Here is a 26396-nt window from a genome sequence, read left to right as displayed (position 1 = left end):
ATTGTGATTAGAAAATTAAATTGAGAAGGCACAGGTCTCTCCTTATTGTTGCAGATAAAATCATAGATAGAGAAACTCCTGAAAGACCTTCAGCTTCAGTTCACCTGTCTGACCCAAGTACTTTTGTTCCAAGTACTTATTATGTAATTAACATTCAAATTAATTCCAGAATAGGTCACCATGTTGCTGCCACTTATCAGAAATTTAACGCTCAAACTATGTCAAAAGGAATTGGCTGAGCAATAACAATTAGAGGAGGGTGCCTCTGGAAGCTGAAATCAGAAGCCATACTTCAATATTCCTTTGCACTGCTTGCGGGTTAGTTTCTCAGTTCTCAGGCAGCTGACTCCACTGGCATTTGAAAGAATGCCTTATTACTTTGCAAAATTGTAATCTTTTCAGGGACTGTGACGAATAATATTTTGTGCATATACAAAGTACTGCTTATCAGTATTGAAATAATACACGAGTAATTAAGACTTAAATAGTTGTATTAGTTCTATATAGCAACTTTTATCTGTGTTCACACTTGGGACTGATCTAAATTTGGACATCCACGCCTCTGAAAGATGCAGTTTAACTAACCTGATCCCAGGTGTAGACCACATTAGTTCAATGAGAGAATTATCCCACTGACATAGTTTCTGCCTCCTGGGGAGGTGGAATATATATGCCTATGGGAAAACCATTCTATTTGGCATAAATAGGGTCTTCACTGAAGCTAGGGATTTGAGAAAGTGTATAATTGAACAGCCATGTAAATGCATAAAATTTTAGTGGTTACATGACTCCTTGATAGTTCCCCTTGGTGAGGCTGTCAGCCAGTGTGCTTCCAGCACCACTCCCGGGGAGCCCCCTGCCATCTCATGCTGCTGCCTCTCTTTATTAGAGGTGGCAGGTGAGAGCCACTTTAAAGCTTCCCATGCAGACCAGCTCCCACCTGCCGCCCCGTGCTATGGCCTCTGATACAGAAGCAGCAGTGTGAGGTGGCAGCAACCCCTGTCCGTGGGGAGCCCAGACTCCCCATTGATGGAGGCTGTGCTGGCATCCACGGAGCAGCTTCTGTTTGTGGCTAGCCTGGGCCTGCCACAGACAGGCTGGTCTACGGCAGCCTCCTTTGCTTCTCCCCACTGCTGTCTTAGAGGCAGCAGCATGGGGAAGGAGGTGAAGGTGGCCCTGCCACTGGGGACTATCAAATTTTGTGTGGTTACATGACTATTGAATTAATTGCTGTCTAACATCCTAAGCCTTCTCATACAACCTAACCTTGACTCCTGCATCCCCCCCCTGCATGCCAGCCCCCTGCATTGAACCCCTCCTACATCTCAACTTTGACTCTTGTGTTCCCAGGGGTGGGGAAAAGGGCCTCTGTGGGCTGGATCCGGCCCGCCAAATGGGTTGATCTGGCCTGTGGAGGCCCTGACGCTCCCCTGCCCTGAAGGCCAATTAAGGCCTGCAGATGGGAGGAAGTGCGTGAAGTCTCCTCCTGCCCTGCAAGGAGTGCAGGGCACTGCACACTCCTGGCAGGGTGGGAGGAGACTTTGCATGCTCCCCCTGCCCCCAGGCCAATCAGGGCTTGGGGGAGGAGGGAGCATGCAAAATCTCCTCTTACCCTGCAAGGGGCTTGTCACTTAGTCAACTGCCAGCTGCTTCTCAGGTGGCGGTTGACTCTGAGCACAGTGCTCCCTAGCAGGGCAGGGACAGGGAGTGAGAGACTTTGCACACTCCCCCTCTCCCAGGCCCTGATTGACCTGGGGGCAGGGAGGAGCACACAAAGTCTCCTCCCACCACAGAGAGACAAGGGTGCCTAAAGGGAACTGCCAGCTGTTCAGAACAGCTGGTGGTTCTCTGGGGGGCGGGGACAAAGACTTTGCGCCCTCTCCAATCCCCAGACCAATCAGGGTCTGTAGGCGGGGAAGGAGGGAGTGTCCTGCCTCTGCACCTTCCACCTGAGGCCCTGCCCCCTTTGGGGTAGTCCAGGGCCACTTCTCAAGCAGACCCTGGTCAAAAATGATTGCCCACCCCATGCTTCCCAGTTGCCAGGCCTAACTCCTGCAACCCCCACGCACCCAAACCTTCTGCCTTGAGCCCTTCTGCACTCCACCCCACACTTAAATTTCTTACAGGCACTGTTGTATGGCCAGACCCTTTCTCCCTGCCTTTAACTTCCCCAAAGGACAGTGCCTGTAAGAAATTTAAGTTACTTTTACCCAGGTCAGGAGTCTATACCTAGAATGTGGGGGGTGGAGTTTCTTTTCGACTACAGAGCATGCCAAAGTACTTTTAAGAAAAACAAATTCATTAGATCTTTTTCCATTTTTTTTGGTTTCTAGTTGTTCGTGTTGTAATTTGATAGATTTGCACAAGCAGCTGTTGGCAGAAGCGATGCATTCTTTTCTGTTCAAGGTTGAAGGTATTGCTATTAACATTTGTATTCAGTTCTTGCTTCTCAATGGTATTCATGTTATGTGTGTTCTAGTGAATTGCTTGCTCTTGATGTCTTTACTTCAGTTGGTTTGTGGATAATAGCACATTCATACCCGGTGATGGTGATTTTCCAACAGATAAAACTGCCTTTTTCTATGTATATGTGCCGTGGATGTTTGGATCTTGGGAAATCAGGGTTGAGAAAAGTGGAATGATTTATAATAATGTAATGTGTAATGAAGAAGCAATACATGAAGCATTATGTGAAGCAATACATTTGTCATCAGATGTGAAGCATTTTCCCCACCACCAGTGCTTATTTATGATACAAAATCTACAGCAGGCTGTGGGAGAGCCTGGCAAAATTAAAAGTAAAACTGGCCTAATATGGCTGTGGGAATAATTTTCTGATACAGCCAAGACGACATGTTTTACTGCAATGATGATGTTCCAGCAATAACGTTGAGCTGTTTATCTGATACAGTATCAAGTTAAACCATTACAAAACAGGATAGGAAGTTGAAGATTAGAGAGAGATAACAGAACACCAGATGAGTATTTCCTAAATCTATTTAATAAGAGAAACTAGGGGTCTGCACCCACTGCTCACTACGCTTGCCAACTCATCCACTTCTGTGTGGATAGGTGTCTGGCCGAGGGGGAGGGTGCAGGAGTGGGCTGGGCGCAGGGTGTCTGGCCAGCAGCAAGGGGGCAGTAGCCAGCTAGGGGTAGGTGTCTGGCCAAGGGGGAGGGTGCAAGAGCAGGGTAGGGTGCAGGGTCTTGGTGGAAGAGGTGAGTAAAGGGGTTGGTGGTGTGGGGAGAGGATGCATGACTTGTGGTTTCCTCACCGGGGCACTGGAGTGGGGGATGCTGCATGGCTTTGGTCCCGCCCAGGAGGAGGGCGGGAATGCAGCTCCCAACCCCCACTCAGGAGGGTGCATGGCTCCTGCCTCCCCACGGCAAGAGGGGAAGGTGTGGCATTACCCCCCTGGGAGGGAGGAGAGGGAAGGGCATGCAGCTCCCATCCTGTGGCACGGAGGGGAGGGATGAGGCATGGCAGAGGGGACAGTGGGATGCAGCGTGACGTGATGCTGCTGCTCTGTCATCCCGCAGGACACATTTTTTTATATAGAGAGACAAGGACATGCTGTCTTCTAATAGCTGTATTCCCATTAGCATGACTGAGTGTAGAGTTGTTAAGACATAGCTAATGCAGAAATGAATGTAAAGATACTTAAAACATTTTGTACATTTACGTTCTTCATTTGTTTTTTTTTTTATGGCTAAGTAGTTTCAGGTCCTGTATGTGCATCTCTGAGATTTTTGTGATACTTTGTGACGTTGTGAGGTGGGAAAACATCTTTCTTTTTGTTGCTGTGTGAAAGACTTTTATGAAGCAATGGGCTTAAATTTCAGCAAGGGAGATTTAGGTTGGACATTAGGAAAAACTTCCTCACTGCCTAAACACTGGAAAAATTGCCTGGGGAGGTGTAGAATCTCTATCACTTGAAATATTGAAGAGCAAGTTGGACATCTGTCAGGGATGATATAGACAGTGCTTGGTCCTTCTGAGAGGGCAGGAGACTAGACTCGATGACCTCTCGAGGTCCCTTCCTCTAGGATTCTAAGAAGTCTCTTGACTGGAAAACTGCAAGAGAAGTCCCATCCCCATCAAAGTGGATAAGTAATGCAAAACACACAATGTGCAGTTGATGTCAATTAGGATAGAACTCTTGGCTGTCACCTATTAAGATAGAACTCTTGGCATTTTAACTCTGTGTTAGAACATAAAAACGGCCATACAGGGTCAGACCAAAAGTCCATCTAGCCCAGTATCCTGTCTTCCAACAGTGGCCAATATCAGATGCCCCAGAGGAAGGGAACACAAACAGGTAATCATCACATGATCCCTCTCCTGTCATCCATTTCCAGACAGACAGAAGCTGCGGACACCATTCCTACCCATCCTGGCTAATAACCATTGATGGACCTAATCTCCATGAATCTATCTTGCTCTCTCTTCAACCCTGTTAAAGTTCTAGTCTTCACAACATCCTCTGGCAAGCAGTTCCGCAGGTTGATTGTGTGCTGACTGAAGAAAAACTTCCTTTTGTTTGTTTTTAATCTTCTGCCTATTAACTTTATTTGGTGACCCTTAGTTCTTATATTGTAGGAATAAGTAAATAACTGTTCTTTATTCACTTTTTCCACACCAGTCAAGATTTTATAGACCTCTATCATATCCTCCCTTAGTCTTCTCTTTTCTAAGTTGCCTCTTTTCTAAGTTGATTTGTGGGATTAAAAGGTTCTTAGCCTGAAACTCAATAATATACTTTATACCTCTAAAATGCTGTTGTGAAGTTGTTATATATTTGATTTGTTTTTATGTGCAAGACATGCTAATTTGTCCAGAGAGCCTATCACTTAAGGATTCAACCTTAAGAAGCTGAATGTGTGTCTTCAGGTGGATAATGAATGCCTTAGGTTTAACAAGATGAACAGACAACAATAGAGAGGACAATAGTTCTGGTATATAACTTTTGATAGAAAGTAAGAAGCATTTCAGAAAACAGTATGCATGGATTTCTGGGCTGGTATCTCTGCTGTTTTGAGAAGTGCTTAGTGTATCTTTCTCACAAGATGAGACTACTGCAGTTTGAATCTTATGTGTACACTATGTATGCATGTTACCACACCCATAATAAGGAAAAAAATAAACATTTGGTTTAGGAAAGCATGCTATCAAGTTTGAGGTTTCAAAGTTCAATTGTTATTACTGTAATCTCAAAATAAGTTGGTTAGAATTGTTTTAAATCTTGTTTTCTTTAACTGTACCATAATGTTAGAAAATGTGACAATGGTTTGTATTTTGCGTATGTCAAAGTTAAGATATTTTTAAATATCATCTTGGTGTGTGAAACTGTTTCAGCCCAAGAGGGGATAGCTTACTAGTCAACTTTTTGGGTGAAATTCATCCCAATTCAGAAGTCAGATCTTGAGTTTAAATATTGCTAATCTTCTATGGGTAGTGATTGTGAAAGTTCACAGGTCTGTTGTGCTGTGCATCTGTAGATACAAAATTTGTGAGCACAGCCTAAAATCTTTACTGCAGACAGAAGTGGTGAACTGTTGATGGAAGGTGTTGACGGTGGGCGTACTGTGTATAGGAGGCATCTGAGTGGCACAGGGAGAGGTGGCAGATTTTGTGAAGGGGAATTGTAAGCCAAGAGTTGAAGGGATCATTAGGTTCTCTGGTAGGTGGTGGGAGCTGAAATGGCACAGCCTAATGATGGTGAGGTATATTGGGGTGCATTACATCTTGAAGGGATAACTCAGGACTTTGGAATTCACATCCCAAAGTTAAAAATTGAGCTCAGCCTATTGGAAGTGGTTGTAGATAGAGTAACTTACTCAAAAGAGTTGGTATGATAAGTTTCCCATGATGACATGTGAATATTTCTCACCATGAACATCATCCAGCCTGCCTGTCTTTGCCCTTACCATCGCTTGCTGCACACGATCTTTATACAAAACTTGCTGGTCTTGGGCACAGATCTATTTTATCTTTCTAATCCATTATTTCTCAAGCCATTTAAAAATAAAGAACATTTTCCTGCTTAAATTGTAACTCTACTCAATGAACATTTAAGGAAGTAGATTGTACACACAGAGCTGGATTCTCCACTCACATTGTCATAATTCTCCCACTGAATTCTATGGGCTTAAACTAGTGTGAGAAGTGAGTCAGATTTGGCTTAATTTTTTTAAAAGTTGTGAAATTCACTCCGTTCAGTATCACCATTAAAAAATTTTTTTCTTTGCATTTTTAGTCCAAGAAAAAGGATGAAAAAACCCATAAGATTAAGGGCATTCTTTTAAGTTAATAAATTTAGGCTGCATTGAAAGATTTTTAAAAAGAACCATAAGTTATTTAAAGAAAAAAAAAAAAAGTAGAACTGGAAATCAGAATTGTTCATACAAAACAGATATTTACTTGAGAACAATCAACTGTGCAACTGTTCTGACAAATATATCATCAAAAAGTTTTCACCGTGTTGTTATATGCACATTATCTACCAGCAAAAAAGCTATTTTAGCTGTCTGGGGTAAATTTCCAGGTAAATATTGTAAATCTCAAATAAGACTTTTTGTTTTGTTTTTGTTTTTGTTTGTTTGTTTTTTAGTAATACTTGAGAGAGAATCATGATTTTGTCTGGCCAGATAGCAGATATGCACTCTAAATGCTAAATGATGTTTATACAGGAGGCCCCCACCTTACAACGGCACTATTTACGACCCTCTACCCCACTTATGACCTTTTCCATAAGTGCGGAAGGGGCCAAAATCCCCCAATTTATGTCCTCGTTCCCGCATTTACGATGGCGTACAACGCCTGTTGTAAATGTGGGCTCGAGTTACGATGCCCCCGACTTGCAATAATATCCCCGGAGCCGATTGCGTTGCAAGTCAGGGGCAGTCTGTACATGCAAGATACCTTTATATAGGATCCCTTTTTACACTTTAGAATTTATGCCTCTGTGTTTATAATGTACATGTGTTTTAGGGATGTTAGCGTGCACCTATTTACACTATTAAACAATGTCGGCTCATCGGTTAATTCTAACTGTTACAGGCATCCCTCCTGGGGCGGGGGGGGAGACGGTGCCTGTGGGGAGCTGGCTTAAAACCCATCTTTTCTCTCTCCCCCCCCCCATCCCCCCCAGTACTGGCTCCTGCCAAGCTGCCTCCCTGTCTTCCTCCCTTCTCATTCCCCCCCCCCCCGCTACCTCTCTCAGAGGTAGCAGGGAGGGAAGAGGCAGGTAGGAGCTGATACACATGGGGAGTCAGCTTTCAAGCCATCTCCTTGCATATACCAGCTCCTGCTGAGCCAGTTGCCTCCCCCCACCACTGCTACCTCTGCATCAGAGGTAGCAGCATATGAGGGCGGGTGGAGGCAGGATCCGAGTTTTAAGCCGGCTCTTCATGCATGCCAGCTCCCACGGAGCCTGCTGCCTCCCCCAAAGATAGCGCAGGGGGGAGGAGAGAGGCCAGGCAGGAGCTGGTGCTCTGGAGGAGCCGTCTTTTAAGCCACCTCCCCATGAGCACCGGTACCTGTAGAGCCACTCCCTCCCCACCCCACTTCTGTCTCTGATAGAGATAGAGCAGTGTTGGGGGGAAACAGGTGGGAGCCTGTACATTAAATACATAAATAAATGGAGATTGCCTATCTCCTAGAACTGGAAGGGACCTTGAAAGGTCATTGAGTCCAGTCCCCTGCCTTCACAGCAGGACTAAGTACCATCCCTGACAAATTTTTGCCCCAAATCCCTAAATGGCCTCCGCAAGGACTGACCTCACAACCCTGGGTTTAGCAGGCCAATGCTCAAACCACTGAGCTATCCCTCCCCCTTTTCAAGCTGATTCCCTCTGTGTACTGGCTCCCATGGAGCTGCTTGCCTCCCATGCTGCTGTCTCTTTCTTCATCAGAGGCAGCAGTGGTGGGAAGAGGCAGGAACTGGAGCTTGTGGGGAGCCAGAGCTCCCACCTGCCCCCATTTGCATATAAACATGTTACTGCTTAAAAAAAAAAAAAAAAAAATTCAAGAGTACATGTTTACAAAAAAAAAACCATAACCTTTAACATCCCTAGTGTGTTTACCTAAGTATTCATGGAGGGAAGACACTTTGAAGTACAGTAAAACTCCATTAGTCCGGCATCCAATACTCTGGCACTCCTGATGGTTTCGCACCATCAGGAACTTGGAAGTGCTCAGGGCAGCCGGACAATTGGAGCTGCTCTGCACCCGGCTTCCCCATTCAGCCGCTGCTGAAACTGACCAGCAGCTGAATTGGCGAAGCCGGGAGCAGAGCAGCTGGGGTGCTGCCGGGTTGGTCCCGTAGCGCTGCCCCTAGGGGCTGTGGGACCAACCCGGCAGCACCCCAGCTGCTCTGCCCCAGGCGTCCCGATTCAGCCGCTGCTGAAACTGACCAGCAGCGGCTGAATCGGGGACGCCTAGGGCAGAGTAGGACTATCGGAAGGCGGGGCTATGAGGGGTCTGGGATGGCATCCTCCCACCCCACCCCCAGACCTCTCATAGGGCCCCCCCCCCGATAGTCTGGCATATCTGATAATCCGGCACCCCCTGGGTCCTAAAGGTGCCGGATTATCATAAGTTTACTGTGGTAAGTATCCAGAGATATTTTAAAATAACCTAACTGATTCCTAGCCTTCTAGCATTGGGAAATAAAATTAACAAATGCCTATATACAAATGCGAGAAGTATGGGTAATAAGCAGGAAGAACTGGAATTGCTAACAAATAAATACAACTATGATATCATTGGTATTACAGAAACCTGGTGGGATGGGATGCATGATTGGAATGTTGGTATGGAAGGGTACGGCTTGCTCAGGAAGGACAGACAGGGAAAAAAGGGAGGAGGGGTTGCCTTTTATATTAAAAATGTACACACTTGGACTGAAGTGGAGATGAACGTAGGAGATAGCTGTGTAGAGAGTCTCTGGATTAAGCTAAAAGGGGTAAAAAATGAGGGTGATGTCATGCTAGGAGTCTACTACAGGCCACCTAGCCAGGTGGAAGAGGTGGATGAGGCCTTTTTTAAATAATTAACAAAACTATCCAAAGCCCAAGATTTGGTGGTGATGGGGGACTTCAACTATTCAGACTTATGTTGGGAAACTAACACAGCGGGGCACAGGCTATCCAATAAGTTTCTGGACTGCATTGGAGACAACTTTCAGAAGGTTGAAAAAGCTACCAGAGGAGAAGCTGTTCTGGATTTGATTTTAACAAATAGGGAGGAACTAGTTCAGAACTTGAAAGTGGAAGACAGTATGGGGGACAGTGATCACGAAATAATAGAGTTCATGATCTTAAGGAAAGGTAGAAGGGAGACCAGCACAATTGAGGTAATGGATTTCAGGAAGGCAGATTTTGATAAGCTCAGAGAACTTGTAGGTAAGGTCCCATGGGAAGCAAGACTGAAGGGAAAAACAACTGAGGAGAGTTGGAAGTATTTCAAAGCGATTTTGTTAAGGGCCCAAAAGCAAACAATTCCGCTGTGTAGGAAAGATAGAAAATATGGCAAAAGACCAGCTTGGCTTAACAAGGAGATCTTGCATGATCTCAAAATAAAAAAGGAGTCCTATAAAAAATGGAAACTAGGACAACTAACAAAGGATGAATATAGGCAAGCAACACAGGAATGCAGGGGCAAGATTAGAAAGGCAAAGGCACAAAATGAGATCAAACTAGCTACAGGCATAAAGGGAAACAAGAAGACCTTTTATAAATACATTAAAAGCAAGAGGAAGACCAAGGACAGGGTAGGCCCACTGCTTAGTGAGGAGGGAGAAGCAGTAACAGGAAACTTGGAAATGGCGGAGATGCTCAATGACTTCTTTGTTTCTGTCTTCACCGAGAAGTCTGGAGGTGTGCCTAACGTAGTGAATACAAGCAGAGAGAGGGTAAGTTTAGAAGATAGGATACACAAAGAACAAGTTAAAAATCACTTAGGTAAGTTAGATGTCAGCAAGTCACCAGGTCCTGATGAAATGCATCCCAGGATACTCAAGGAGCTGATAGAGGAGGGATCTGAGCCTTTAGCTATGATCTTTGAAAAATCATGGAAGACAGGGGAGATTCCAGAAGACTGGAAAAGGGCAAATATTGTGCCCATCTATAAAAAGGGGAATAAGAACAACCCAGGAAACTACAGACCGGTCAGTTTAACATCTGTCCCAGGGAAGATAATGGAGCAGGTAATTAAGGAAATCATATGCAAACACTTGGAAGGTAATAAAATGATAGGGATTAGCCAGCATGGGTTTGTGAAGAACAAGTCATGCCAAACTAATCTGATAGCTTTCTTTGATAGGATAACGAGCCTTGTGGATAAGGGAGAAGCGGTGGATGTCATATACCTAGACTTTAGTAAGGCATTTGATACGGTCTCGCATGATATTCTTATTGATAAACTAGGCAAATATAACTTAGATAGGGCCATGATAAGGTGGGTGCATAATTGGCTGGATAACCGTAGTCAGAGAGTTGTTGTTAACGGTGCTAAATCCTGCTGGAAAGGGATAACAAGTGGAGTTCCGCAAGGGTCTGTTTTGGGACCCGTACAGTTCAATATCTTCATCAATGACGTAGATATTGGGATAGAGAGTACGCTTATTAAGTTTGCAGATGATACCGAACTTGGTGGGGTTGCAACTTCTTTGGAGGATAGGGACATAATTCAAAATGACCGTAGCAAATTAGAGAAATGGTCAGAGGTAAACAGGATGAAGTTTAATAAAGAGAAATGCAAAGTTCTCCACTTTGTATGGAACTGATTGTTCCTTCCTTACAAGATGGGAAGCGACTGTCTAGGAAGGAGCATGGCGGAAAGGGATCTAGGGGTCATAGTGGACCACAAGTTGAATATGAGTCAACAGTGTGATGCTGTTGCAAAAAAGCAAATATGATTCTAGGTTGTATCAACAGGTGTGTTGTAAGCAAAACTCGTGAAGTCATTCTGCCGCTCTACTCTGCACTAGTTAGGCCTCAGCTGGAGTACTGTGTCCAGTTCTGGGCGCCACATTTCAAGAAAGATGTGGAGAAATTGGAAAGGGTACAGAGAAGAGCGACAAGAATGATTAAAGGTCTAGAGAACATGACCTATGAAGCTAGGCTTCATGAACTGGGCTTGTTTAGTTTGGAAAAAAGAAGATTAAGGGGGGGGGACATGATAGCGGTTTTCAAATATCTAAAAGGGTGTCACAAGGAGGAAGGAGAAAATTTGTTCCTCTTGGTTTCTGAGGACAGGACAAGGAGTAATGGGCTTAAAGTGCAGCAAGGGAGGTTTAGATTGGACATTAGGAAAAAATTCCTAACTGTCAGGGTGGTCAAATATTGGAATAAATTGCCAAGGGAGGTGGTGGAATCTCCCTCTCTGGAGATATTTAAGAACAGGTTAGATAGACATCTGTCAGGGATGGTGTAGACGGAGCTTGGTCCTGCCTTGAGGGCGGGGGGCTGGACTCGATGACCTCTCGAGGTCCCTTCCAGTCCTATGATTCTATGAACTATGAAGTGACCTGTCATTAGTAAATATTTTACCTGCCTTAAAATTAAATATTTCTCTGTCAGTGTCTTAAGAAGGGCTGTGTTTCAAAGGTTAAGCCAACTAATTCTCTTAGAGACTCCAATATTTGCTGCAGTTATTCAAACTCTACTTGCCTTGGGATAAGATGTGTGAATTTTAATAGAATTGGTGATTTTTTTGTGAGGGGAGTATAAAATTTGCTGAACAGTTTCACACTATAAGTAATAAGTATTTCATAGTCCATTTGCCATCTCCTGCTTTTAGCTTTCTTTTTTTCATGCAGCCACCAACAGTTGTTGTGGTTTCTAACGTTTTGTCCTCCCAGTGCCCTCTCTTTTTTTTTTTTCCCCCCCGTTCATATTCCTTCTGAAAATCCACTTCTCCCCCTTCCCAGAGTCCCAGTGATCTCTGGACAGCCCTTTCTTATTTGAGCTGTTGACCCATGTTTTATCTTGTCTGCATGATATTTTAATCTTTCTGTGGATCATGCCTGTTCTAGTATGTTTTATAGAGAACCAGAGCTATAAAATGCTTAATACTCAACACTTTGTATAGTGTGTTTTAAGTTCATCAAGTTTTTCAGACAAGGAAACGAGCACAGGAAGCTTAAATGACTTGTTTGAAATTACACAGAAAATTTTGGTAATATAGGTTGAACCTCTGTTAACTGGGACTCTCTGGTCTGGCAACATCCATGGTCCAGAGTGGTCTGGTGGAGGGCTGAGGGCTGCTGGCCAGGGGTCCTGCGGGCTGGGAAACCCAGTGTGTGGCAATGGTGCTGGCAGCAGGGAAGGGGGGAGCTGGCCTCTGGCTCGTAGCAAAACCAGGGCCTTGGAGGGGCTGGTGGCAATGGGGAACAGGAAGACCTCCCCTAGTTCAGCAGAATTCCTCATCTGGGACCAGTCATGTCCTAAGGGTGCCGGACGAGGGAGGTCCATCCTGTAGAGATGAGAGAACACCACCGCTGGCTTAGCTAAGGCCAGGTTTACACTACAGACCTAGATTGGTATAAGTATGTCATGTGGGGGTATGAAAAGTCCACACCCCACAACAAAATAGCTATACCAGCCTACCCCTCTGTGTAGACAACACTGTGTTGAAGGGAAGTCATAGCTCATTGATACAGCTACATCTTGGGAAGGTGGATTATTTATGCTGATGGAAGACTCCCTTCTGTCAGTGTAGGAGCACCTTCGCTTAAGTGCTACAGTGATACAGCTACTTTTAAGCATGGACCTGCTTTGTCCCATAATCTGACTACTGGGCCATGCTCCCTTTCTTTATTCCATAAAGTATTGTACTACAGATCAGCATCTTTCACAATTCTTAATGTCTAGGTTATAGGGATATGAAAGGTTAATTGGTAAGCACCACCCTTAAGAGGTTTATGCCACAGTCCTATATTCATAACCCCACCTTGGAGAGAGGGCTCCTCCAGCCTTGTGGGGCCTGCTGCAGACAGGGGCTGCTCTGGCTGTCCCGAGCAGCCCTTTTCCTGGGCATGTCGCAGGTAGTGGCTGCTCTCAGCATCCAGAGCAGTGCCTGCCTGTGGTGGTGGGCCACTCCAGCCTGGCTGCGGTGTGGGTGGGCTGAGCTGGGCTGGTGCAGCACCCCTTAATTGGTTAACTGGTTAATGGGTTAACTAGTTAAAGGGACTTCACATTTGACTGGTTAACCAGTTACATGGGATTTTTACATCCTTATTGGGCTACACTGTTAAATCTTGCAGCATATATGCAAATTAGTGTGCCATCTACGCTGGCTTTGACCAGTTGCTTTGTCTCTGAAGCAGTGTGCAGACCACAGTTTCTGTGCTTCTGCCTTTCATCTGTCTAAAGGGTGTGTGTGGTTTTTAAAAAAATATTTTTAATACTAATTTTGGGGTAATGGGGAGCTGTGTTTTCCCTGCCCCTAGCACTCCTCCCTGCTCTAATCTTCTGGATTAGTTATTGGTCGTGGATTGGGACCCACCCAGATCCTGTGCTCCAGTGCTTGTTTGCTGGCTATATTCACTTTTTAAGTTATGGCAGAGCGGTCTAAAAAGCACTAAATGAAATCCAAATAGTGCTCCACCTGTAAGGTGCCCTGCCAGGCTCAGCAGGCAACAAGTTATTTCCAGTCTGCACTCTGCCTTCTGTCCCTAACTCTGTTGGATTCTGGGGCTGAGCTGGACTGGACCATGGGATTCTTGATCCACCAGAGTAGCTGTGATTCCAACATGGGGAAAATGGACCAGGTATCTCTGGGCAGAGCTGGGAGAGGCTCCAAAGAGAAGGACCACAGTGAGCTGAGCCCAGAGGTAAGAACCAAGAGGCTGTTGGAAAACCAAAGGGAGACTTACGGGTTCATAAGTACTCCTCTCCATAAGTCTTAAACTGGATTCTCAGTGTCTTAGAAAAAGGAGAGGGCACATAAGAATCCCTCCTTCCCAATTTGTCAAGGAGGACTTGGGAAGTATTTCCCTTCTATCCTTCTTGAGGGAATGGGACCCAGCAAGCAAGGCATTAAAAGATTTTACAAGAAGACTTCAGGCCTTTGGGAAGGAAGGCTGCAAAAGGCCTCACCAAAGCTGTACTGGTGCTCTTATATTCTCTTAGTTTTTTTTATTTTTTTTTAAAACCTTTTTTTTGCCAGCTAAGAAGGGAAGAAAAATCATAAAAGATCTAAGTGGTATGAGTCCTTTGTCCTTTGACTCTTCTCCCCTTCCTCCACAGAAGGTTGTAAATTGTTTGGCTCTGACTCTGATCAGAAGTGGGGAAAGAAGCCACAAAGGTGTTTTTCCCTCTGCTTTGAGAATTTCAAGGCCATTTGCAACAAGTGTATCTACTAATAAGATTGAGTCTGAACAGACTCCAGAGAGTAAGCGTCAGAGCAAATGTCTCCTCTCAAAGTCCTCCCCTAATCCTATCATTCCCCTATGCCCCTCCTTCAAGGAAAAACAAAACAATCCAGGTTGAACGGATAAACTAGAGAGAGACAAGCACTTTAACAAAAATGTTTTTAGGTTCTATACGTTCTAGAAACCAATGGATCTGTTTACTGAGATACTGAAGATTGACAGAATCTCTAGCAGAGGATATAGGTATCCTCTCAAAAAGGAAATTCCATCCTAAAGACCGAACAGAATACAAAAGTGGAGCAATTTCTCTAAAAGGGCTTTGAGCCCTCCTCAACTTTCCTCCAGGTTTTCCTAGCAATTCCTTGCTTTTTGAGGGCATCTCGCTCTCCTTCCTGGAAAATCGGAGTCCTTGTGGGTAAATGATGCCCAAATTTTGCCTTCACATGGAAGGAAGTTTCCTTGGCAACAGCATTTGTTGCTAATATCTTACTGGACACCTTGAGATTCTAAGCCAAAGCCATGGCTGCCAGCTCATTGACCAGGCAGGATCTTTGTTTCTGTCCACAGATGGTGAATAGCCAAACCAAGCAAGTGCTGTGCTCTGCCACATTTTACAGTGGCCCTGCTTTTCAGAGAGAAGCTGGACAACATAATGATGGACAGTGTTGCAAAATCTAAATAGTTTGTCCCAATGCCACATTACACCTTTGAGAGAAACTATAGACCAGTCTTCAGACAAAGGTGCTGCTTTTGGCCTTCATCCTTGGGGAAATATTAGCAAAAGGACATCAGGTTTTTCAGATGAAATTCCACTGGAATTTGCATATCTTTTGAGCTCGCTTTCAAAAGCGGCACTTTTGAAAGTGAAAGTAATTAAGATGCGGTTTTGTCGGTGAATGCTCCTGTTTGTTGACAAGCTGCTTTTCCTTAAAAAATGAGGTTTACGTGGCCTGTCAACAAATGGGAGGGTTCGCCAACAAAACCGTGTCTTAATTACTTTCACTTTCGAAAGTGAGCTCAAAAGAAGATATGCAAATTCCACTGGAATTTGCATATTCTCTTTTGAAAGTCTAGCGTAGTCTAGATACGCCCTTATAGCCTCCGTTTGACAGACTGCATTAACCCTGCTTGGAGCTGAGGCTGAAGTTGAAGCTGGGGGGGACAATTTTCCATGGACCTGGGAGATCATTACTTGAGGGATCATCTCTTATTAACTGATTCCACCTCTTCCATTCTTCATCCAGACTCCTATTTTGAATTATCCTGCAATATAAGATATATATCTGTGTGTGTGTGTGTGTGTGTGTGTGTGTGTGTGTGTGTGTGCGTGTGTGCGCGCACACACACACACACACAGTGCTTGCCAAACCACAGTGAAAGCTACTCACTAGCCCCACACTGTGCATGCACCAAACTGGCACTGCGCATGTGTGCAGCGCCAGTGAATGGGGCGCATGGAGCGACCGGCTGAAATCTACTTGCCATGGGCGAGTAGAATCAGCGGTTTGTCGAGGGGGTGTGTGTGTGTGTGTGTGTGTGTGTGTGTGTGTGTGTGTGTATACACACACACACACATACACACACACACACACACACACACACACACACACACACTTCTGCATATGGAAGTAATAGAGAGTGTCCCTCAGAAGAAAAAATGGGAAGGTTCTGCTCCATCTTCATCATTTGGAAGTGAACACGGGGGAATCCAACAATTATAGATCACAAAAGGCTCAACAAATGGATGGAAAAAATGAAGAAAGCTCTATGGAGTCTTCCTTGTCCCTGGGGGCTTCATAATGTCTTTGGGTTTGTGGAGGCATATCTCAACATAGTTATTAGACCTTGCCATTACAGATTTCTGAGGTTTTGCTTGTGGCGTGAAGCATTGTTAGTACTGGGCACTCCAGTTTGGCTTGTCCTCAGCCCTATGGGTCTTTACAAAGATGGTGTAGTCATTGTAGTCAGATATAGGTTACTGGGGATCCACCTTTTAAACTTCTCCCCCTCCCCCCCACCGATGATATCTTTTAATCAAAGCTCTATCCTCAGCAACAGCACACAGAGCTACGTCCCTAATGTTGAATTTCCTGCAGGTGCATGATTTTATTATCAATATCAAGGAAAGCTCCTTGGTTCCATTCACCAAAATAACTTGCTTAGGAGTGGATACAGATATATTGATCTCTAGAAATGGATATATTCTTGCTAAGTTTAAGAAGATTCAAGACTTCCTCAAATAGTTTTGGAACCGCAAGAGGCCTGAAATTGAAACCTCTAACCTTTTAACCACTAGACCTTCAAATATCATGGCTGGGGATTCACATCAGGCTCCTTCAGGGCTTCATTTTAACAACATGGAGTTTTTCCTCTAAAACTCTTGAAGGATCAAGGTGATCAGTATCTTTAAAATGGCAATCAGCCTACATGACATTCAGATAGTAACAGTTGTGACAAGCCTGGAGGGCTGGGAAGCACATCAGGGTTCCAAAACTGGCATCTACTAGCTGGAGGAAAGGACTAATATTATAAACTATCTAGAATTAAGAGCAATTAAGCTGATTGTAGAAAGGTTCCAGCCCAGGCTAGAGGGGGAAGCACATTCTGATTCTGCCAAACAGTATTACCATGGCTGCAAATGTGAACAACCAACTGGAAAAAGAAGCCCTATACTACACATCTAAGTGATGGGAATCATGTTCTGAATAGAACATTCTCCTCTGTCCCTCTGGACTGCTCACATTAAGAGAGAGCTGAAACAAAAGACCAACTTTCTCTGAGTAGCCAAGATAAACAACCCTGAGTGCTGCTTGCATCAGGAAAACTGAGTTAATTGTGCAGCCATTTGGCTTGCCCTGAACCAAACTGTTCACAAATCATTTGAATGTGTAGAGCTACAGTAATTCAGCAGGGGAGTGGACAACAGATCCATGGGGAGAGATACTCTATCACACTGATAGTCCTCCTCTTGACACTTAGTCTTCCTATTATTAGGGAGATTCAAAAGATTAAAATAATCAGGTGATAGTAATATTGGTAACTCTGCATTGGCCAATGACAGCTTGATTTTTGTACTTAATCGAGCTGAAATAGGACCTCTTGTACCAATCCCGAAGAGACGGATCATACTCTTACAATCTCCTTTTCTTCAACAGGATCAGAACCAGCTTCATCTAATAGCCTGTCTATTGAAAGGGAAAGACTAGTATTGTTAGGTTTGTTCTCCAAAGTTATTGGAACATATTTGTGGAAAGTATTAACCTTGGATATATACTCCTTTATTTGGACCAAGTTCTGTGCTGGTGTTGGGAACCCAAAGCAAATCCTAGAAATCCATGAATTCTGACTATCTTGAAACTTCTTCAAGAAGGCTCGGACAGCGTTTTCAACCTAGCACCATTACATGTCAGGTGTCCTCTCTTTGTAGCAGGATGATCATGGGATCTGCAAGTTCTCTGGAAGGCATTGTTTCATTAGGACAGTCTGATAAGCCAAATGAGCTGTCAGGCCTGTCTTTCCAAAGTGGGACCAGCCACTTGTACTGAGACCCCTGGTGAACCACCTCTTTGAGCCGCTCACATCAATGTCTTGGTTTCTGATGGCCGTCACATCTCCTAGGTAAGCTTTGAAGTTGTCAATGCTTCCTATGCAGGAATTTTTTTTTTTTTTTAGGACAAGTTGGTGCTCAGCTCTAGAATTGTGTATCCTCTTTCCTCCATGCTTCTCAAGAGGAGGGTCTCCCTTCTTTCTGTCCCAGGCCACCAAGGATGTGCTTTAGGCATGAGAAGGGCCTGAAAAGTTTAACTCAAATGTAGAAAGTCCATTTGGAGGTGAGGTGCCCTTTTAGTATTCTCCATTGGAAATGCCAAGGATCTAGAGCTTCCAAGTCATCTGAATTAGACTATGTATTGAAGAAGCACACAAGATATTGGAGATTCTGGTTCCTTAAGGGATCAGGGCATGCTCCACGTGATCCCTGATCTGATGACCTTGTATGCATACATTTCTTCTGCCCACACAGTGGAAACATGTAAGGTTGGCCACCTTTATCAAGCACTATGAAGATTTCCTGTCTTCAGAGGCACCTTATGGTTGGAAGGCAGTGCTGAGAAATGATTTTTCCTCTTTGAACAAATGTTATAAATGAGATGGGATACTGCTTTCCTCTTCATTCCACCTTCTTTGTAATCTTCCTTATGTTTGTTCCTTGTTCTCTGCTTCCCCAGTATAAAAAACTGTGGAAGATGTTGGGTTGTAGAATGAACACACTTTTACAGATGGTTTCTTTTATGCATCTTCCATAATTTTTCCATCCCTAACTAGCGTAAGAGCTGAAAGGCCAGATGCTGAGTGGGATCTTTATGTTGTGACTTTTTCTGTTGTGGTCCAATTGATCTTAGTTGGTCAGTTGCCTCTGAAATGTTTATTACTGATATTATTATACAAGTTTTTATAGTTTTGGAATAACTCCTCTGGCCACAAGTAGAAGCAGAAGAGGCATGGCCAGAGGGTGGCACCAAAATGCTAATCTGTCTGCATACGTTGCAAAAATGCCCAGAGCAGCTCAAATGTAAAGAATTGTGAAAGATGCTTCTAGGAAAAAGTAATGTATTGGTAAAACAGTTTCCCAGTTCTTTGATGTTACATTATGATAAAAGAGCTCTAAGATCTTTGAGCTTTTAAAAAAAAGAGAGTGTACCCTGAAGGTGTCAATAACCTTTAAAAGTGAAAACTTTACTTAAAACTGTTTTAATTTCACCTTATGTCCATGGGTATTATTATAGGCTTATTTATATATTCAGATGACTGTAAGTTTTAAAAAATACATATTATATCTTTATCTAGGAATACCTTGTTTGAGTGTAAGAAACCATGTTGTGCTATTAACATTTTAATAGTGTTTCCTGCCCTCCCGTGCATATATTTAAGCGTACAAGATAGATAGATGTGGCAGGAGTGAAACAATTTAATAATCTGTAAATAGAAGCGCTGTGATTTTAAAATGATAGTTTTCTTCCAAAAAAATAAAAAATCATTTTGAAATATCGTTACAACATTGTACATTACATCTGAGCTGTTTGTTTTTGGATAAGACTAGAATTTTATTTAGTATTCTAAGATAAGTAATGTCTTTAGATGAAACTTGGCCTGTTAAGTGGATGCAGCACATTACAGTAAGTGGTGATGTGATGACTTCTATACCAAAGCTATTAAAATATTTAGTTAAACAAACTTGAAAAGTTTTAAAGAATCCCTCTTGGTAAAATTCTGTCATAAGTGCTTGATTTTTAAGGAGCAAGAGTATGGGTTTCTAACTATCTCCAAGATGGTTCTTGGGCTGGTTGCATCAGGGCTTTGCTAAGAGAAGTTATCCTCTTTCACCACAAGTATGATTTGATAGGATAAGAATTGAAGAGAAAATAGTTTGGATTTCTTTAAAGCCAGATTTTTTTTAAAAATCTTACTCTGGACATTTGAATGTGTTCAGGTGTATATTTTAGGTAAAAGAAAATGCGCATATTGTAAATAGAGAAAATCTCTAGTGTAGAGGGGATATTCTGCCTTTTATGCATGGAACTTGCATTAACACTAGTTATTAAGAGTTATTTCTGTGTAAATAGGACTAATTGAGATATATGAAGAGGTGATTTATATTACAAATAAAATATTTTTTTTCTTTTCCTTAATACATTTGAAGTTTGTGTCATAATTTTTAGCAGTTACCAAATCAAGGGGATGCATATGGGTACTATTTGTTCCAAATTCCTGGCTTCAAAGCCTGGGATAGCAAATAAGTGCCCATGCCCCTCACACCGAGACCCCGCAGTACCATCTCGGCCCAGCAACTATGTCAATCGGATTAACTTTTGCATTTGGAGCCATTAGTTTCTTGATTCTTTAATTTGGATGTTAGTTGAAGAGAGGGTTAAGATGATGGAGAAATGAACTGCACAAATTCTGTAAAATAGATCCAGGAATATTACCACAGCTGTTGGGCAGCTGACTTTGATAGATGTGTGGCAAGGTGACTGTGGGATCACTCCCCTGAAGATCCTCACATTTTGGAGGGGACGTCTGTCTTCTGAGATAATGGTCTAACAAATTCTGTATAAATTTGTTGTTTTTTATTTATTTATTGGGCAACCTTAGAACACAGGATTTTCCCCATTCCTCTGCATTTTACTTCCACTATTCTCCAGAGCCCCAAATTAGTTTTTCTTCTTTCAGTGGAGGGAGGGAAGGAAGTGGAGTTATTCAATGATGTGCAGATTATTGTATGGAAACAAAGTGTACATTCTTAGGTATTTTTGTATTAAAAATTATTCTTTTTCTGGACTAACTTTAAAATATTGCTTCCACTGCCAAAATGGAAGTTTTAGCCCTTGTTTACAGAGGGATATGCTTTAATTGTACATACAGAACCATTACAAGTTAGATGAAGAGGTCGCCTAAGCATGGAGTCAAAATATATTTCATTATCATGAAGTTGCCAATTATTTCTGAAGAACAGAGCCCACACATTAGGATTTTAAAAAACTATATTGTGCAAGTTGTTAAACTCGCACCTTGTTGGAAAATGAAGTATTTCTGAAGTGGAAGCCTATTTAAAAGTCATTTTATATTTACAGAGAATCAGGCATACAAATGTTTGTTTTTAAAAGTGTACACTGCTGTAAGGCTATTTATTTTTTAGAAAATATGACGTACATTAATATCTTTTTGACAAATATACACGATATTACTCTAACAAACTGCCATGCAACATGTATATTAATGAAGAAATTGAATATACAAGTCCTAGTCTATATAACATATATATTGAAAATGTACAGTCTAGCCAATATTTTAAAAGTTTCCCTTATTTGGCAGTATTTTCTACAGTTTGTTCATGTATTTCCTCTTGGATAATTTGGTGAATACTGAAATCTAGTCAGTGACAACCTGAGGTACTAAACATTTCTGCCTTACTTCATTATCTTCAAAAGTAATCTGTTTGTTCCTTTTAGGCTCTATCCATGAGTTATGTATTACAGCATTATTCGGCATAGGATCTGCTTCCACTATTGAAACGACTCGTTTTTTCATTTTACTTTTCAGGACCTTCTGAAATTTTTGCCTAGTGAATGCATAAAGTAGAGGGTGAAATATGGTTGTTCCATATGCCATAACGAGAAAACACAATCTCAGCTTTACCAAAAGGTCACTTGGGCCCAAACATAAAATTGTAGTGTTTAAAACAGAAATGGGTGTCCAGCAGAGAAGAAATGTTGAAATAATTAAAAGGGACATTCTGAAGACTCTCTTTTGTCTTTCCCGTCGTTCCCGGTGTCGCTTTACAGCTCGCCGTAGGGCAATTATTACTGAAACTGAAGTCCTTACACCAAAGACTACATTCCTCCCGCCACTGCTGTGTGACACATCAGTAGTCTCATGCTGTGTAGTCAAAGAAATAGTCTTTTTCTTTCTTGCTTTTTTCTTTTGCCCTGTTGTAAATCTTGTTCCTATTCGAATATTAAGAGCCTGGAGTATTTTGGTGTATGTAATTAGCATTACGATAACAGTGAAGAAAAAAATTGGAATCTGTACTAGGAGATGGTAGTACATTCCCAGTTCAGTGTGATACTCATTTACACTGACACACAAAAGTGTCTTATTTTCCCAAGTACTTGCACTTTGAAGACTGAAAAAATTAACTTCAATGAAGGGAATCAGGAAGGAAAAAAGAGAGACAATCCATATCGATGTCATTAACATCACAGCCCTTCCCAATGTCAGAATTCTATTTGCAGGTTTTACAGAGATATCATATCGGTCCAAAGTGATAGCAAAAACGTTGATTGCTGTCGAAACACTTGCAAAAGAAACACAAGCCTCATGGAAACAGCAAATTAGAGCACTGTTACTCTCCAGTGAAAGCAGAAGGATAACTATAGTTAGAGGAATACATCCCACACAAATTATTACATCAAGTACATGAAGGTTCATTGTAATAATGTTACTGACAGAATTGATTAAGTTGGATTTCATGCAGTAAAGTACCAACACGGTGAGGTTGCTGCCAAGTCCCAACACAATTTCTAACATCAGAAATCCAGTGAGAGAAACTTGAAAGCTTAATGGATATGACAGTGCTTGGTACATATTGGTGTTGATGTCATCAGTGGCATCTCGAACAGTAATGTTAGATTCAGACTGCATGTTGACTTCCAGAATGGGAGAGAAACACATTCTTTTGTAGCAGTTGTTTTTGTCCTAAAAGGTGAGAGAAAATATAAAACTATTTGATTCTGACACTTTTTGAAAAACATTTTAGATATAATGAATTACCTGTTGTATTATATTTATCAAAATGCAATATATATTTAGATCTGTGCATGATTTGGGCTGAAGAATCTGAGGATCTAGAACAACATCAACCAAATACGATTGTTAAAAAGCACCCAAAATTTTGTTAAAAGCCGTTGTTTAGAGACAAGGCCTTGTTTGTGGTGGGTCTCTTACAAAGGACACGTGGTAGGACAAACTACACTAGTACATTGCGTTTTAGCCTGTCTAAAGCCATTTGAAAAGAAAGTCCATATGAATTTAGAGCTTATTACAGAAAGCAATGTCAAAAATTTTTTTTAAGGAAAAACAAGGTCAGAAAAGTGAAGGGGAGTTGCTTGTAAACCATACCTCTTAATAGATCTTTCCTTCTCTAGGTTAGTCTTTTTTTTTTTTAAACTTTTTTTGTAAAAATGTGATTGACAGAAGATTTGCAGTTCCAAAATTAATTGAATTTTTATAAAACTTTAAAAGTTTACCCATTAAACTCTTACCCATTATATGTACACAATTTGGAATGTGCTACATTTGCATATTATATGTGCATGTATATTTTAAGTGAATAATAATGTTATGTAATTTCAACTGTAAAATTATAGACAAATAATTTAAATGTAATGAAGTAGATTTTCAGAATATTGCATTTCCATATGCTGATTTGAATATTTACTTCAGGAAATATACTTCATCAATTTGGCTAATAGTTAAAATATTCTCCCTTTGATTTATCGACTTGTGTGTATCCAAGAGTATTTAATAATATTTATATTTGTTATTTAATTAGATGATGGAATTAAGGAAACAGCCACATCAGGATTGTATTTTTTTTATCATGAAATGAAAGTTTCTCTGCTTTATGATGCAGTGAGGCTCAGTGATGTAGCATTATTCACTGCTATATGATATATTTTTTAATCTTATGGCCACACTTTGTGTGGTTCACAAATGCTAATAAATTGAAATTTAGTATCTGCTTATTAGGCCTGACAGGTATCATATCTGCAGTCCCAAGAACTGAAGTCATAATAGTGCAGTACTGTACTGTTAATTGCAAACTTATTATGATGAAGATTTTTTGTATGTGTCAAGAGTTACTTTACATGCCCTCTTTAAAAACAAAAAAAATTGAGCCTCAGATGTGCAGAGAATCATGAAATATTTCAAAAGCTTTTTCAACTTCCACTGTATGCAACCCCAAGAAAGTTTATATATTGCTTTAAGACTGTACTATTTCCTCTGTGTATGTGGTCTTGTGTAGCGATGAATGTATAATGGAAACCATTCAAATGTATTATTTGATAAATTGAATTCCCTTGAACTGGTAGAAGCCAGAAGAAGATTAGAGTCACATCTACTAAAACAAGCAATGGTCTGAATTGTAAAAATAAGCTAACTGAAATCTTGTGAAAATGGAAAATTTTAAATGTGCCAGATTTTACTAAAAAACAGAGTAAGCATCAGGTTTTTGTCACATCAGATGGATTTGCAGTTAAATAAATGCAGAAATGTCAAGATAGGGAGATAATTAACAAAATACATCTCCTCAAGAACAGTGATCTGTTCCCTTGTAAATGTCAAACAGAGGTTGGGTGCATGCAGCTTCTGACCTACCTGGTTTTTTTTTTTTTTGTTGCCTCAAGGGCCTTTCAGCTCACTGTAGCAGCTTGTCATAAATTGATACATGGTGTCTCTGACATAATTTTGACATGTATTTCACCCGGCAGCTGAGTTGTAGCTGGGGTTCTATTTCATCACTTGCAGAATATTTCCATTTTTTTTTTTGTTCCAGAACATCAGCAGCAAGATTTTTGTGACTGAATAAAAGGATTTGATTTCCTGAAATATTTTTACATACCAGTGCATGTTGTTTGTTTTTCCCCTACTTTTTAAAGCCACCAATAAAAAGAAAACTTCTTTTGAGTGACATTAAATTCTTTCCCCCTTTGCATCTCATGGCAGCATATTTTTATTTTCCAAGCTAAATTAAAATAAAAACAGACACATCCGATTTCTGGCTTCAAAAATATATTTAGGCATCCTTTTGTTACAATTGCACATTTGGTTTTATAGTACTTCTCATTACTTTAGAGTGATGGCTTTTTGACATAAGTTGCTTTACATTGTAACATCCAGTTCATGTGCTTTGATGGAAACCATGGACTACCAGTTCTTAATTTGGCTTATTTTCACTAAAGGAGAATACATAAAAGATCATAAAATCAGAGGAAAAATCCATTAGTCATGACAAATAAGTGACTTAATAGGAAGTGTAGAAAAAGCTTGATTAAAGCCTTGTTTAGCTTGCTGATGAAGTATGCACATTCTCCTTTTGGGAATTCATGTTTCATTGTTTCTTCATGAATCCGTAGTTTCCACAAATCTGGTTTTAAATTATAAATCCCTTTTTAAGATATGCTCACCATTTTATTTTAGGAGTAAACCATTACATTAATCTTCTTTTCATGAAAATATGAGCAGAGTTGCTAATCTTCTATGTATATTGTTGAAGTGTTAAACACTTACGTAGAAATATGACTTTTTCCATGGTTTTTATTCTGTCCTTTATTTCTTAAAACTATATATCAGAAGTACATCCTGCAGCTCGTAGGTCAGACAGCTAGAAAGATGCCCCATCAATTGCATTCTTCATATTGTCAGTAGTAAAACTGAATTAGATGCTGTATGCCCTTGCAAGGAAAAGAAGGAAAAAGAGGTTAAAAATAGGGCTGCTTCTAACAATTTTAAGTTATTCTGGAATATATTTATAGTTTCATTTTATTAAAATTATGCAGTATGTGCAAATCAAAATGGATCTCTAAAATTGACTCCTATAGAAGATATATAAACCAGTGATATTTTTAATATTTCCTAATAAAATGCTTCCCTCTTTTTTCACCTTATTAAAATTCAGTGTATTAGATGGGTTCTGTATTTTGCAAATATTAAATGCAGAATTAAAAGCCAAGAACTGAAATAAAAATTACTGAGCAAAAACATAGTATCTATAAATGCCACTAGAAAATATATTTTATGGCTCTTGTGAGCAATTAGCTTACATATACTGTGTCCTCTTGGCTTCGTATGACTAATTTAACTGAGCCTCAATTACTTCATAGGAAATACATTTGTTTAATTTGCGCATGGCTTTGTATTTCCTTGCACTGAATGTAAAAGGTTATGCAAATTAATTTTTACAAGTACATTTCCATTGGGTGAAGTATCTAGATTATTTCAGTGTTTTTAGAGTAATACAGAAAGTAGCTGCAAAAACTAACATTTTTTTTTCTTGAATAAGTCAGATGTTAGTCATGTAATCCATCCTTTGAAAAGCAGTAAGTATACAAGCAAATGCAGACTATGTATGATCCTTCACGGAGTGCTTGAATACATTCATAACATATGTAACTCAATATTGGAAATGGTGGTGAGAAAAATCTTGTCATTGCATTAAGGATTGTAAGCAGTACTGTTATAGCTTAAGCTGAACTGTTTTTATACCTTACAAACAAAACAATTCTTAATATCCCATGATGAATCCTTAGAAAATAACATTTTTCAACAATTGTACTTTTTAAATGGAAAAAAAAATAGTATTGTCTAGCAAGAATATAGAAGATAAAAGCTTTCAAATTAAGTTTAACCTGGCATTATTTTTCCTTTGGATATGTTTTGTTAAATGCTGCTTATACTGTA

General features: G+C 41.0%; 2 protein-coding genes across 3 annotated transcripts in view; one reads left to right on the top strand and one right to left on the bottom strand.

Moving 5' to 3' along the window:
* COG5 (component of oligomeric golgi complex 5) overlaps nt 1-26396 on the top strand; it is a 347964-nt gene that overhangs the window by 26314 nt on the left and 295254 nt on the right. Inside the window, exon 1 of one of the 2 annotated variants that reach the window (XM_075927034.2) lies at nt 2334-2413. The exons of the other annotated variant lie outside the window; for it this stretch is intronic. Coding sequence (XP_075783149.1) covers nt 2386-2413 — 28 coding nt within the window. The 5' untranslated portion in view covers nt 2334-2385. Of the gene's footprint in view, nt 1-2333; nt 2414-26396 lie in introns of those variants that run through there. 2 annotated transcript variants of the gene reach the window in all.
* GPR22 (G protein-coupled receptor 22) lies at nt 21183-22622 on the bottom strand. Its single transcript, XM_075927084.2, has one exon. The coding sequence runs from the start codon at nt 22605-22607 to the stop codon at nt 21306-21308; it is 1302 nt and encodes a 433-aa protein (XP_075783199.1). The 5' UTR covers nt 22608-22622; the 3' UTR covers nt 21183-21305.

Source organism: Pelodiscus sinensis, chromosome 1, assembly GCF_052426305.1.
Source record: "Pelodiscus sinensis isolate ZL-2025 chromosome 1, ASM5242630v1, whole genome shotgun sequence".
Classification (NCBI taxonomy): domain Eukaryota; kingdom Metazoa; phylum Chordata; order Testudines; family Trionychidae; genus Pelodiscus; species Pelodiscus sinensis.
The sequence above is the reverse complement of the archived record's forward strand: the minus strand, read 5'-3'. Positions and strand labels throughout refer to the sequence as shown.

Coding starts and splice junctions, on each gene's coding strand:
- GPR22 (XM_075927084.2), bottom strand. CDS start 22,607: ATGTGTTTCTCTCCCATTCTGGAAGTCAACATGCAGTCTGAATCTAAC.